Source organism: Astyanax mexicanus, chromosome 13, assembly GCF_023375975.1.
Source record: "Astyanax mexicanus isolate ESR-SI-001 chromosome 13, AstMex3_surface, whole genome shotgun sequence".
NCBI lineage: Eukaryota > Metazoa > Chordata > Actinopteri > Characiformes > Acestrorhamphidae > Astyanax > Astyanax mexicanus.
Genome location: NC_064420.1, coordinates 37,482,916 through 37,499,000, shown reverse-complemented (window position 1 = coordinate 37,499,000; position 16,085 = coordinate 37,482,916). Strand labels below are relative to the sequence as shown.

The following is a 16,085-nucleotide window of genomic DNA, read 5'->3' as shown; positions in this document are numbered from 1 at the left end:
AATTTTTGGTAACACTTTACTTCCATTTGATGATGCTCAACTGACATTCAACTAACATTCAACTACATGTCTATTATTCTATTATTATGTAAATTATTCTCTATTGAATGTAACCCTACATCCAACTCTAACCCAAACTCTAATCCTAACATTTTAGCATTGGGTTTAGAGTTAGATTTAAAGTTTAGGTTAGGTTTAAGGTTAGGGTTAAGTGTAGGGTTAGATTTTAGGTTTGATTAAGGGTTACGATTAGGGTTAGGTGTAGGGTTATGTTCTATTTTGAATCATTTATAATCAACATATTGCTAAGTTGCAGTTAACAGACATTCAGTTGAATGTTGGTTGAATGTCATTTGAGCGTCAACGAGGCCATCAAATGGACCATCCAAGTAAAGTGTTACCGAATTTTTGATTTTGCCATCTTAAGTCTTCTGTATATAATGTACTTTTGCTCCATTTTCTGCAGTCATTCAACCTGATTTTGGTTAGTCTGCAACATTTTTGGGGAAAAAAAAAAAACTTTGTAAAAACTTTTTCCAAGTTTGACTTGATTTTGCTGAAGTTTTGCTTCAGAGAACAACGGGAGTAGAGTTAGGACACTCTGGGAGGAATGTTCAAAACTTTAAACGATCCGAGTACACATAATAAAATCACCCATTTCTGCAGTCTGGGGCCTGGTGTGTGTGTGTGTGCAAGCACGCGTGCGTGTGTGTGTGTGTTTCAGTATTATGCTAATGCTGCTGTATACTCGCGCGTTGCCTATTTTTATCACTCCCCCCAGTGCATGCGCGCAGCAATAGCCCCTCATCAGTCCTGTCACGCTGCGGCCAGCGGCACTGTTTGTACCCTGGGCCTTTCCCCCCTCTCTTCCTCCTCCTCCTCCTCCCGCCGTTCCTCCCTCGTCCGCTCCATCCCTCTCTCCCTCCCTCCCTCCCTTCCTCCCTCTCTCTCTCTCTCTCTCTCTCTCTCTCCCTCCCTCGCTCACCCTGCTCGGCGGCCCTGCCACTCTGGTAATGAGGGCTGAATACACAATAAGAGCATGTCATAGTCTGACAGCTGGGGCGGCCCCTATGCCTCGCCTGGGCTACAGGCTGAAGCACCTCCTAATTAACACAGACCTTCCTCTTCTACCCTCTCTCTCTCTCTTTCTCTCTCTCTCTCACACACACACACAAACACACACACACACCAGCCTCCTCTCGCTGCCTCTCCGCCTCATTCAGCCAATAAAAGGCAAAGCAGCCCCCCCCTCCCTCCACTCTCCAAAAGGCCCTCAATTATGTTTTTCTCCTTTTGTGCGGCCAGAGAATACGGGCTGCTCTTATTCAATACTGCATACACCTTTATCGAGCGCTGGCGATGGAAGTGGGGGAGAAAAGGAGGAAGGAAGGGAAGGGAGGGAGAAAAACAGAGAGCGAGAGATAGAAAAAAGGAGAGAGAAATATATTCGAAAGGAGCGAGAAAATATATAAAGATGTACTCTCCAGGCCGTCGTGTAAGGTTGAGGGGACAAACGCTGAAGAGGGGCTGAAGTCACAGTTCTGCCCTAATGCCAATATACTGTTCACTCACTCACACACTCTCTTTCTCTACAGCCAAAACTGCTGCTTTTTAACCACAAGGTATGAGGAAGTTTCATTCATTTAAACCAAAAAGGGTATCAATACCAAAGGGTTTGGTACTATATAGATATAGAACCCATTAAACATTTTACATCAATACAAATAGCCTCCCATTAATCAGGTAAAGAACCATTTAAGTGGTTATTTAATTTAAATTGGCATATTTGGTTGACTTTACTATTTAGGCCTTTTTACACAATCTCAAATTTTGACACATGAAGCATTAGAGGCGACAGAACAGCACATCCTGTTACTAGCAAAAAAAAATACTATCATTTAGATATTTTGAGCGTAAAGAAGGTTCTAACCCTGTCTACAGAAAATAGAAAGCTAGTGTTTCATGTATCGCGATGTGCGTTGTCGGGATTTAGACCACTAGTCTGCTACAGGAAATGTGGTTTTGCTATGTGACATCAACCAAATAATCAATGTCAACTTCCTCTGAGAGATTTAAAGTCAGTCACCACCACTTTTCTACCTGCTTCCAGTGCAGCTTCTTTTCTATGGAGGAAAGCACCAGATCCCCAGCTCTGAAAGACCAGCCAACAGATGCCTGTGCTTATCAACACTACAATGCAATTGATGAGGGAAGAGAGCTCCATTTACCCATCCAGAGAGAGCAAGGCCGTTTGTGCTCTCTCTCAGGGTCCAGCTGCTGATGGGAAAATAGAATTTACTGGGATTCAAACTCTCGATCCTTGGGCCATAGTTTCATCCACGGTTAGTGCTTATTTACTTTTTTAAATTAACATACTGAGGAAAATACAGCATGATCTGTCCATAATTTTGGTTTATGACAAACTAAAATTAACAATTGGCCAAACTTGAATACAGTTAGATAAGAATACAGTACATTCATTGTGCAGCACTAGTACATACATAGTCTTGTGCAAATAAAGGTACCATATATTGTATACACACAGTGCGTGCATGTGAAGTTTGCCTGCATACACACTCACACACACGTACGTATATATGCCTTATGAAGTCTACACACACAGGCGAGAGAGCTGTTGTTGCTTTGTTGTGAGCAGCCCTTGCTCCGGGGGGGAAGAGGAGCGGAGCAGCACGGCTGAAAACAAACACAACAACATCCAAACACAAGGAGGGGAGAAAAACACCATGAAATGAAGAAAGAAGAAGAGGAAGAGGGAAAAAAACTTTTGTTTTGCTCGACACGCGCTCCCATCATGCCTAAACTAAATAGCCCTTGCATGTCATTATCCCTGAAAACAACAAAAAAAAATAAAAGGAGAAAAACCTCGAGAAGATAAACAGGGGGGCGGAAAGGAAGGAGTGAGGGAACTAGGGAGAGGGGGAAGCAAACAGTGGGGGAGGAAATCGAGAGAAAGAAAGAGGGGGGGAGAGGAAAAAAAAAATCATTGATCGATCGGGGGCCAGTGTTGAAATGTTAATGCTAATCGTATAACCGCTTTTCCGCCGGTGCCTTGCGCTTCGGTGGCAGCTCCAATTAATCTCGGGGAAGGCGGCGCGTGACCTTGGGGCGCGGAGCCGGGCGGCCGGCCCAGCCGCGCTTATGTAATTACACTGTGAAGTGTGTAATCACCTGGTCTAATCCCTCAGGCCGCACAATTAGCCCGGGCGGCGCTGGCCGGGGCCTGCCAAGCTCCGCGCCCGCCCCGCGCGGCCCCGCAGATGAATAACGGTCAATTAAAGCTGCATGACTGGGGCCGCGAGGCGTCCGCTCGATCGTAATTAGCTGTAATCATGAGGAGACGTGCCCGGCAGACGTGCTTCTCCTTTTATAGGAAGCAATTTGGGAAAAAGAGGAGGAGGAGGAGGAGGAGGAGGAGGCAGAGCTTTAACCGTTTCACTCTGGGCCTCTAAGCCTGGGGGAAAAGGGGAGGGGTGGGGTGATAAGAGAGAGGGTGGGGCTGTGAGGGGAGGTGTTTTTGTTGCTGAGACTTTACTCCCTTGCACCTACACACACACATATACACACACAAATTTACACACACATGCACACACAAATTTAGAGAGTCTGGCTGCAATTTTGTTTGTGTGCTCGCTCGCAGTTTCCCAGAATGTTCGCAATGTTCGCTGGGAACGCACTCGAGATTTCCTCATTTAACTTTTTTAGGGTGTTTCTCTTACCACAAGTCACATGCTTAAACCCTACAATTCGAAAACTCAAAATTAGACCCTCAGACTTCCCTTCTCACTCATATAAGAACATGTCATATTAAAATGTCTGCTTATATACACATTTATAGAGCTTTTATAATGTGTGAACATCAACGATCTCGATAAAGAAATGGATCAAAATGACATTAAAAAAAATGCTTATGGTTACTCTATAACTCATTTGATCACCAGATTAAAATAAAAGTTGGATTAATTTGCAATTTAAGAGATAAACAGAAAATCCACAGGTCTTTATAAAGGTCTGTTCAGTAGTTTGAACATTCCTCACAAGGGGGAGCTGTTAGCACTCTACTTGCTTTTGTGGTCAACATTAAAAGGGTGGAAACCCATACTAGCACAATTTCATGTAAACTTTATGTTTCATGTAAAAAGTATAAGAATTAAATGTTTGATGTCAGACTCTGTGTATATGAAGAAAAAAGTCTGTCTGTTTAGCTAGGTCTAGATTGAACAGCTTAACGGGCTGAAACCGCATTTTCATCATAGTTAGTGATGAATCCAGCTTCTGTATTGGGATCCAGTAGCTGTTGAGTAGCTGTTGAGTTTGTCGAGTTTGGAGGTCTTGTGGTGAACCTTTCAATCCTGCCTTTGCTTTGAAGTGACATACTGCCCCGTTTTCTGGTGTGAGGATCTTGAAAGCCATTGCATACAATATTCAGTCACTCCTAGTAGTGATACGAGGGACAGCTCAGCGAGAAAATGTTGTCATTTAGAGCATTTATTTGCAGAAAAGAAGAAATAACTAAAAAATGATGCAGAGCTTTCAGACTTCATATAATGCAAAGAAAACAAATTCATATTCATTAACTTTTAAGAGTTCAGAAATGTTCAATATTTGGTGGAATAACCCTGGTTTTTAATCACAGTTTTCATGCATCTTGGCATGTTCTCCTCCACCAGTCTTACATGCTACTTTTGGATAACGTTATGCCTCTGCTGGTGCATTGACGTTTTATTGATTCCAATGACTCCTTCTTGGTGCATTATCTTGTTTATCAATGGTGTCCTAACACGATTCTGTGACTATATTTAGTATATAGCAGAGAATAATGTTTCATTGCCCTACTTTAGCTATTGTTTTTGAGGCGTTGTCACTATGGCGACACTAAAGTCAGATGTAGCAATATGCAAACTAGTCATTGATTAATAACCCTTAATGAGTGGTAATAGGCCTGTAGTTGAAGGGGTTAATAAACTATGCCTAGCGGTGCTGCACTGTCCTACAAAGTAAGCCAAAGCATTTTAGTAGGGCAAGTTTTAGGGCAGCATATCCTGGGCAGTGTGTCCAGTTTCCCTGTTATTTCATTCTACTTCAGAGAGGCTCTCCTTCAGTCTCTCTTTTTCTCTCTCTCTCTCTCTCTCTCTCTCTCTCTCTCTCTCTCTCACTCTAAACCTCAGGCTGTTCCCTCATGTGTGACGACCTGTCAGAGTGGCGGCGCCGTCGCTCCCTGCCTGAGAGCAGCAGCAGTGAGGGAAGTGTGTGTGTGTGTGTGTGCCTGAGCCAAACTGGCCAGGCCGGAGCGAGATGAGAGAGGAGTGGAGCGGAGCTGACAGGACGGCCCTTAATGAGGGGAGCGCAGGGGATTAGCCGCTCTCCGCGCCGCGCCTGCCTCGCCTCGCCTTGCCTCCGCAGGAACACATTTGCACAGGAAGCTCATTAAAATGCATGAGGCTCTCACTCGCTCGCTCGTTCCGCCTACCCCCCCAACACACACACACACACACATACACACATATACGCACACACACACACATATACACACACTAGCACAGCACCCCCCCTTCACCACCACCACCACCACCACCACCCCCAGACCACTGTCTGTTCCTACTGCTGCCCCACATGCCAAACACATTAGGATTTGCCTTGCAGATTCTCTAAATGCGATCAGACAAATGGTTGGCCGGGGCTGTGGAGTATTGATCGCAGTAATGATTTGTTTTTAACAATAGCCACTAATGGGCGTCAGATAATCAATTATGTAGAGTCAATGGAAAGGTGAGCTGGAGGAACGGCTTTCGGCTCACCCTTTCAGCCTGGCTGGCTCCCAGTCGATGCTTTATGGGGGGCCGGGGCGGGCTGGCCCCGTCCTTTTTACAATGTCACTGGCAGTCGATGGCAAAAGCATGTGGCCAACCAGGCCTCTGCCCTCCAGGAAAGGCCCTGATTGGAGGCAGTCTAAAGGAGGGCACAGCATCTATACTTATGCTCATACAGGTCTAGATTACAGCTAAATCACTGGTCAACCCTTAAACCCTTAACTTTAGACTTACTAGAGGTATTAAGCAGTAAATCCCAGGGCTAGAGTGTATTGGCCAGAACCTGATGATACCATACAATACGATACGATACATATCATGATACAGGGGTTACAATGCAATAAACTATCACAAAATACTGCAATACTGAAAGCAAGGTGGGGGAAACTATGATAAGCCATAGAGATTTTCGATTTTAATAGATTTTTTTTCCTACTAAAAATCAAACTACAGATGATAAAGATATGTTTTTATTTATTTAGTTTTCACTTAAATTTCCCCGTTGTGGTTAAAGTGCAACCAGAAACAAGAAAAAAAAGTGGTGGAAAATATAACTCAGAGAAAAACTATTTTCATAAAAACACATCATCCATCATTCAAATGTAAATTTGAATTAATCGATAAAATCAATTAATCGCCCAGCTCTAGTAAGCCATTATATAAAAGCACACAACATAATATGCATAACATCTAAAAAAAAGTTGGAATTGAAAACCAAAGCACTGCCCTCTAGTGGTTGGGGTTTAAACACAACAAAATGAACCACTGTCTCACTTACACCAATCTTTACACGTAAACGATTAATTAAAAATCGATACTGTGTTTGCGTATCAATAAAATATTGAAATCTAAAACAGTTTCATTTTTTTTCTAATAAACACCACAAACTACTATGTAAATCAAGTCAAAATTTTAAGTCAAACACATATCTCCCTGTTAGCACAAATGTGATCATTCAAACAAACACGTTTGGTGTCCAATGTTTGATGTATTGGTTTTGCCCTAGGGTTATGAGACTTCTGTAGCATACACGTCCATGAACATAGAGTTATTATGCAGTGAATACTATTTTTCTATTTATCTACTATCTATTCAGTAACCTCAGCAACACTACTGTATAATAGTGAAAAATGGAAGTCCGGACTGAGCTTTAGGGTGCAGTGATAGTGTTAAGATAGTGTTACTGACCCTGCCTGTTCTTTACATTATGTCAGTGACATCACAGTATATTTCAATATGTTTGAAATATAACCTCTTTATCGCAATACATATCATGTACAATGTTTTTTTCTATGACCTTATGAACACAGTAATTAAAAAAATGGTGGTTTCGGGTTTTTTGCAGCATAGCTTCTATAGATGCACTGTGAGCGGTACCTTTTGAATATTTAACAGTGTTTACATCTCACTTCAAACTGTTATTCTGAAATTTGTTTTTCATGATATAAGCGCTTTAACGACTCGGCGCAGTTCGAGGCGAGTGTGTGATGATTTAGGCACGCAGTTTGCACAGTGCTGATTTACGGTACATTAGGCTTATAGCTCCAGCGCAAAACTAAAGAAGCAAACTTCATACAGTAAACATGTCTTGGCTAATCGACCACATTTAGCCTTGGAGAAAATTGTGAAAATTTGATTTTTTTTTTTTTTTTTTTGCTTTTTTGTTTTTTTTTTGCTCAAGTTTTGCTTGAGAGCCAACGCAAAAGAGAGCAAGAGGAAAAAAAACACAAAAAAAACAAAAACAAAACACAAACCAACCCCCCCTTCTTTTCCACACACACACCCCTCCCATCCTCTTGCCCCCGAACAGGGAAGCATGCAGGCCTAGTTAACATCAGTGGTCCTGTGTGGCTAATTATGGTGGGTAAGCGGAGCTAAGGGCGGCCAGCCGGCCCGAGCTGCACGCTGAGCTGTCGACAGGGCTCAGCGCAGGGCCAGGCGCCGAACAGAACACAAACGCCCACGCTGCTCAACCCCCCACACCCCCCCATCACCACCAAACACCCCCCCCAACACACACCCGTCCCGCTTCCTCCATCCCTCCCCCCCTCCCTCCCTCTTTCCCTCCCGCCTCGCCTCGCTTCGCCAGCCCATTATCGATCCTCCGGCTTCCCGCGCCACATAAATAATCGACAAGCAATTACCCGCCCACTCCCGCTGCCTGGGCTTTGTTTGGAGGCGGAGGGGAGCGCCAGGAGCGCCGGGGTCTCGCTGAGAGGGGGAGCGAGGGGGGGAGGGATGGAGGGTGGTGGTGGGGGGGGGAGCGTGCGGCGCCCGGACGACCAGCTAAGCCCAGAGCCCCATAAATACCTCCTGACAAGATCAAATCGAACAGGGGATGCAAAGGAGTAAAGCCCACTGGCAATCAGATCCCATTAAGGAGATTTTTTTCCCCCTCTATTTTTTCGTTTCGGCTGCCTCGGCCCCAACACATCCACTCTTCGCTCTCTCCTCCTTTTCCCTCCTTCCCTTTCCTTCAGTGCATAATTCAGATTTCTTCCCTTTTTTTCTCCCCGTTCTTCAGCGCATGGTCACCCACTCAAAACGGCCATGCAGTATTCATTAGAGCCGGATGTTGGGTTCATTATTAATGTGAAATATTCATGTTATTTTAAAGCGTAGACCTTCTTTTTTTGCCTCCCCGTTTCCGTGGTCTTAAAGTGTGCCTGGGAGGTTTTCCCTCCATGGAGGGGCATTTTACCCACACACTCACACACACACACACACACACACACACACACACACACACACACACACACTTTCACCCTGCTCCTATCTCCTCTATCCCACAATCTGGAGTTGTGAAAGCACATCCATATGTGTGGTTTGATTCCCCCTGGTGAGAGCCAGATCATGAAAAGGCTCTGGGAAGTTCACCGACCCCTACCTTTTACCTTTTATCTTTTACCTTTTAGCTTTTATCATCAGTAAAACTGATAAAAATCACTTGCATGCTGGACATTAACTGCTGTACATCCTATAAGAATCCAGTAGCAGCGCTTGTTTGCTTTATACTTCTGTATACGTCTGCTTGTGTTGGTATTAATAGAAGCGTGCAATATGCAACTATATGTGTGAGACTGTGGTAGGAAAAAAAACTGATTCTGTCATTGCATGAGGCCAGTAGTGTAATGCTTGGTGCTGAAAAATGTGGATATGTATGTTTGTGTGTAAGTCCAAAATGATTAATATACTAGTAGGCTTAATTAAAGCAGCATTATGTAAGAATTTGCATTTTCTGCTCTTGGACTCCCCCTACTGTTGAGGAGTGAATTTTACTTTTACTCCACTGCAGTAAATGAAGCTATAGATGTGCATTTGCTGATAAGCTAAGAGGTACAAAACTGGCAACCAAAGAGAAAAAAGCACATAGACTCAAACCAAGGCAATACATCCCCGTATTATTTTAAAGTTTTAAAGTTGTTGCCTGTTTTTAGTCTCAAATCCACATGAAAAACACAATTTTTGGTTGTTGTTTTTTTGTGTGTGTGAGTATTTTTTGTACCTCTCTGTGAAGTGAGCGTCTCTGTGTTGGGGCAGGCCTTGTTTCCGCCGCTGGCTGGATGAGCTGCCTGCTGACGGCAGGTGGGCCTCCATGGCTGCTGGGTTCCTCACAGCATTCAAGGCCTCCTGACGCACACGCAGCAACTCTGTGGACAAACACACACACAAACACACAGAATACAGTTTAGAACCAGTATAGAAGCATTCTGCCACAATCTCTCACAGTCTCTCTTATCAATGTATGCAATGGTGTATAAACCTCTCAGAATTGTACACAGCATGTACAATGCATAAAAGAACTATAATATGATAGTTAAAAGATATTTTTACATCTTTGAATGACAATTTTGGCAGAAGATATAAAAAAGGGTCTAGAAGGTTCTATTTAAGAGCCTCCACACTGTTCAGAGTTGAGGATGATCCAGAAATAATCTTTAGAGCACCATCTATTGTATTCAAGGTGCCATTACTGATCATTACCACACAGTCGGAGGCACAGAGGAGAGTTCTCAGAAGGTAAATTAAACAGCTGAGTTAGAGTATGCAGTTTGGAACTATTTTACAATAAAACATAATATCAGAAACTTTATAAATCACCCAAACTTAATTTTTTACTGGCGTCCTTCTTCGTTTTTAAACCAATCCCTGAACAGTTTGTTCCAAACAAAAGTTGAGACTAATGCAGAAGCTAATGAAAATATGTTTATCAAACCCATATCATAGCAAATTCACCTTACTATAAAACAGTTATTTCATACCAGCAATCAAGTTCAGGGGGTTGACCACCATGCAGACAGCTTACAGACAAAAAGTGACTTGACTGCAGTGTTGTAAAGGCACTGGAAGGTGAAAGGTCATGGAGGATTGTAAGATATTAAACACTGCAAAACAGTATAAGTCACTACTAAACTAAATAATCAGTTCAGAATAACACATCATATAAACATCTACCAAAAAGAATTGATTTTATTTTAAATCAGATCAGACTGATATCGGCTGATACTAATCAGAATATCCCTATAGCCCTATCCGGATGGGATTAGTATCTCAGGGGGACTTATTTCACACTTCTACTCAGTAATAAAACTCCTGCATCCGGATTGCAATTGAAAAAACAGGAGGACCAGTGAGTTTTTTTGCTTTATCGGTCATGTGACATCACGTTCAGTAGCTCCTCCATTTCCACTCGCTGTTGTGTTTACGTGGATCTCCGTGAACCCAAAGTCTAATTAAGGTGCATGAAAGTGGACAAACAGCTATTTTATTAAACGTGAGGTGATGAAACTCAGAGATGTGAGTCCGGACAGAACTAAAATTACTGAAGGACCACAGAAGTTCAGTGAAAAATAGTAGGTAATCCTGCCTATAATTTTATCAGTGGACGTCTGAGAAAAACACATAGTATATGGTTGTTCTGGATGGGAATAAAATCACAGAGGGCCCCCATAAAAGGAAAAATTATCCCAAGACCCCCTGAGAACTAATTATACATTCACACTAAGTTAAGTGTGAAATTTAACTCGCTGCTAATAAGTTAATACTAAGATGATGTATTATACTTGTTACACACTGTCTGCATTCAGAGGAAGGGGAGGAGCCAACAGAGGGTGCCACAAGGTCCTAACAGGGATTACAATGACACCATACACACACAGTTATAGAATATGACTAGTTTTATGGGTAACTACTTAGTCTGCACTCTGTAACTGTGCCGCTCTAACCCTTATCATGTCCTCTTACGTCTTTCTCTCTCCCTCTCTCTCTTCCTCTCTCTCTCTCTCTGTCTTTCTCCCTGTCTCCTATAGCAGACTGGCCAAGCCCATCTCCCATCATTACCAAACTAACAGGGTCACAACAGGAAGCACACAATCTAATGAAAGGGTGTTAAATAGAAAATCCATCCTGTGTGCCTCCCTCTCTCCCTCCCTCCTTCTCTCTCTCTCCTCCGGCCCTTTTTTAATTAGACAGTTCCCGTGGGAGCTGGCGGCCATTTCCGAGGCCCGCGTGTGGGGCTGAGCGATCGGGCCGGGGGTGGCGCGACAGATATTAATGTGCACAGGCCCGCTGTATTGATCTGTTTATTGCACTTCCCCGCGGGGGACCGGACCGACGGCAGACAAGCCCTCTAACAGCCAGAGAGACGGCGCGAGAGAGCGAGAGAAAGAGAGGGAGGGATAGAGAGAGAGAGAGAGAGAGAGAAAGTGAGAGTCCAAAATGAGTCCAAGTTTCGGTGTGGAGATAGAGATAGAAAAATATTAGATTGGAACAGCAAACTTGAGAAAAGTTGAGGCCAGCGTTTCTTCACAGCTCTCTTTCTGCTAAAGGAACCGTTTGGTGAAAGATCTAATTTACACTTTCACTCTTGCTTTGAACGGAGGGGTGAGAAGGGCTACAACCTTTTTGGTATTTGCTAAATAATTATAAAAGTATTTGAGAAAGTTTAGAGAATAATTTTGCATGCAAGCAATCAACACATCCATGCTACAAAAAAATATTGTTTTATTTATTGGCTAAGGTTGTTAACATGGGTTTATAGCAAATTGTTCATGAACAAAAATATGACTAAGAAAATTTAGTATGCTTCAAATTTAATCTGTAAATAAAAAACTAAACAATGTTCTGAATCTTCATAAAATATCACAGCATCGCCTGCAGTTGTGAAGCATAGGTCACTGGCAAAACAAGACCACCGAAAGTATGCAAGCTCATAAGCTTATGAAGACACTTTTGGCTTTGGTCAACACTCATGAACTTTGTTCACAGTAGAGGTAAAATCAAAGAGAGAAGCTCAACTGTTGCTGTTGCTTGTGCTGGTCATCTCTTAGTCCTTCATAACTACACACAGGCCACTGTGGCTGGATATTTCAAGTTAGTGGACAATTCTCAGTCCTGCAGTCTAATACATACATGTTTTTGACTAAACCAAACGTCATATGTTGAAAGAGCCAATGGATATGTAGTTACCAACCTAATTTAGCTACCCAGGGTAGCACTGTGCAAACATCAGGCCTAAATTAGCACACACTGGCTTCAAGATGTTGAGTAATCTCAAATATAAGTGCCAATGTGATGAATTAGCAAGGTTACCTGTAACTCTGGTAACAAATCTATTTTGTACTGATAAAAACTTTATTAGCTCTTAGCATTAGCATCTCTGTCACAACTGTGTACATTAGAAATACAGAAACTTTGGATCATGAGGTTCCTAACACTGTAGAACCTCCATGATCACTCTAGACCATCCCCAGTTCACAGCATATCAAGTAAAAAAGTAGCTATTAGCATTAGCATCTTTTTGTTAGTAGTGTGAAAATAGGAACCTTGTGAGCTAAACTTTCTGTTGCTAACACTGTAGAACCTCCATGATAGCTAGTTTATTCCTAATTGTTTAACACGTATATAACACATAAAAATGCTAAAAAAGCTAAATGCTACTGGTTGTTAGCTATTAGCATTTTTCTGTCAATGGTGTAAATTAGAAACAGAAACCTTAGCTCATGAGGTTTCTAATACTGTAGAAACGTCACAATGGCTAGAATATTACAAGTTTCATAACACAGCAAAGTATATTTGGTACAACTAAATGCTACTTGTTATTAGCTATTCGCATCATATTGTCAATGGTGTTAATTAGAAACAGAAACTTTGGATCATGATGCTATTAGCATTAGCATCTTTTTGCCAGTGGTGTAAATTAGAAACTTTATGAACTAAACTTTCCGTTTTGAACACTGTAAAACCTCCTCGATGGCTAGTGTGACATATCATGTAAAAAGGTGTAGTTTGTATAGCTAAATGCTATTGGCTATTAGCATTAGTATCTTTTTTGACAGTTATGTAATCAGTAAATTTATGAGGTAAACATTCTATTTCTAACACTGTAGAACCTCCACGACAAGTGTATTCCCTGTTTTTTTAACATACCATGTAAAAAGGTGTAGTTTGTACAGCTAAATGCTATTGGCTATTAGCATCTTTTTTGACACTTATGTAATAAGTAAACTTATGAGCTAAACATTCCATTTCTAACACTGTATATAGCTGTGTATAGCTAAATGCTATTGGCTATTAGCATCTTTTTGTCAATGGTGTAAATTAGGAAACTTATGAACTAAAGATTCTGCTCCTAACACTGCAGAACCTCCACAATGGTTAGCTAGTAGCATCTATTTGTCAATGGTGTTAATTAGAAATAGAAATAGAAACTCATAAGGTTTCTAATACTGTAGAAACTTCCAAAGGCCAGAATAATCCCAGTTTCATAACGTAGCATGTAAATAAAGTATATTTTGTATAACTAAATGCCACTGGCTGTTAGCTATTAGCCTTTTTTGTCAAATGTTTAAATTAGGGAAACTAGGCTAAATGTTCTGTCCCTAACACTGCAGAACCTCACAGATTGCTAGAATATTCACAGTTTCATAACATACCATGTAAAAAAGTGTATTTTGTAAAGCTAAATGCTACTGGCTATTAGCATTAGCACCTTTTTTGTCAGTTATGTAATAAGTAAACTTATGAGCTAAACTTTCTGTTTCTAACACTGTGTAATCTTTACAATGGTTAAAGTATTCCCAGTTTCATAACATAGCATGTAAAAAAGCTATTAGCTTCTTTTTTTCAATGGTGTAAATTAGAAACAGAAACTTTACCTTATGAGGTTTCTAATACTGTAGAAACTTTACGATGCCTAGAATATTTCAAGTTTCATAACATAGCATGTAAAAAAGTGCATTTAGTATAGCTAAATGCTATTGGATATTAGCTATTAACATTTTTTTTTGTCAATGGTGTAAATTAGGAAACTTATTAGATGTTTCTAACACTGCAGAACCTCCATAATGGCTAGAGTATTCCCAGTGTCATAACACTGCATACAAAAAGTACATTTTGTATAGCTAAATGATACTGGTTGTTAGCATTAGCATCTTTTTGTCAATGATATAAATTAGGAAACTTATGAGCTAAAGTTTTTGTTCTTAGCAATTTATAACCTTCACAATGGCTAGAGTATTCCCAGTTTCATAACATAGCATGTAACAAGTGCATTTAGTATAGCTAAATGCTATTGGTTTTTAGCATTAGCATCTTTTTGTCAATTATATATATTAGGAAACTTATGAGCTAAAGTTTCTGTATCTAACACTGCAGAACCTCAGCGATGGCTGGAGTATTCCCAGTTTCATGGCACGGCCTCTTATAAAACAGTGTGAGTTAAGGGAAAAAAAAGAAAAGCCATGAAATTCAAAGAGGCTCTGACCCGCCTCCCCTCTCCCCTCTCCTCTGCTCTCCCATGGCAGGCCCTGTCCTGCCTGATGCACACATTTACATTATTCTCTTTCATCTGCAGGAGAGCTCTCCGGCGCGGGATCACCTGGGGCTGCGCCCACGAGCAGAGCAGCCGTCCCAACAGCGCACGCCCCATCCCTGCCAAAACCTCCGGCAGCCAGGGTTCGAAAAAAGAGAGAGGGGGAAGGCGAGGGGTAAAAAAGAAAGGCGATACGCTCACCTTTCTTCTTCTTCTTTATTCAACCCCGTAATGTCCACCTCCCATCTGAGGGGATCGGGCTGCGGCATCCTGAAACGCACCCCCCACAAAGCGCCCACCCCCCACCACCATACGCACTCACTCGCACACACACACACACTTCGCCTTTCCTTTGTCGCACCTGCCTGCTTTGTGGTGGTGCCTCGCTCTTTGTTAGCATTGCTGTGGAATTCTAACTCCTAGCCTCGGGTTTCCTCTGGAGCAGGTACACACAGAGCTCCCGCGACAGGATGAGGGATTTGAAAAGTTGTTTTTTTTTTTTTTTGTACACGGCCACGTGTGTTCTTTAAGGCCTGGAGCCGGGGGGGACGCGAGATGTGGGGAGCGCGGGCTTCTGCTTTGACTTGGAGGAATCGCAGAATTCTTGAATTCTTCTTCTCTTCCCTCGTTCCTCCCTTCCTGCTCTTCACATCAAGGCTGGCGCTGAGGCCTCCTGGTGACCTTGCAGCCACAGAGAGGGGACCACAGCAACTTACAAACCCCCCCACCCTTCCCCAACAACCAGCCCACAAACATAAATCTCACACACACATATACTCATACACACACACACACACGCCAATTCGCGTCGGCTTCCCTCGCAGCCTTTCATTTCAGGGCCTACTCTTCAAACAGATGAAAGGACGCTCTGCAGGGACTCTGCAGGCTAAAGGGAGCGAGGGAGAGGGTGGGGAGGGAGGGAGAGGGAAAGATAGAGAGAATGTAAAGGCAAGCGAGTGCTGGGGAAGAGTGGGAGAGGTTTTAGGGAGGCAGCTCGCAGGGGGTCAGCAGGGTACGACCCGTTCCTGTTCCCTGGCACTGTCAAGGGACGCTTAGCAGGCTATTCAAGTTCGCTACAGTATAGAAGCTGCTAGCACTCACCCAGCAACATGCTGCCCCTAAAATGGTACGGGAATAAGGCAGGAAATGCTATATTGCTTGGGCACCCGGCTGCGTGAATTCACAATTCACTAAAGGTCAGCTGTCCTTTCATGCCAGTTTTAGTGCAAAACAGAAGGACACTACTAGTAAAGAAAATATCTTTACTAGATAGTGAAGCTTACAGAGTATAAGCGAGGTAAAGTAGTGCCTGGAAAGTTCCTGGATTGAGACCCAAAACAGGAGAGAAAGAGAGTGTGAGAGGGAGAGAGTAAGAAATTGAGACAAGGAAAGACGTTAAGCTGCTGTAACTTTGGGATTCTCTGTTCCTAAGAAGTTTCCCCTCG

At 42.5% G+C, this 16,085-nt stretch overlaps 1 protein-coding gene across 3 annotated transcripts in view; it reads right to left on the bottom strand.

Annotated features, from left to right (window-relative positions):
- The window catches only part of samd11 (sterile alpha motif domain containing 11), a 94,881-nt gene that overhangs the window by 10,350 nt on the left and 68,446 nt on the right, over positions 1-16,085 (bottom strand). For all 3 annotated transcript variants that reach the window (XM_007246279.4, XM_007246278.4, XM_015605083.3), the window contains exon 7: positions 9,334-9,478. In XM_007246279.4, coding sequence (XP_007246341.3) covers positions 9,334-9,478 — 145 coding nt within the window. The remainder of the gene's footprint in view (positions 1-9,333; positions 9,479-16,085) is intronic.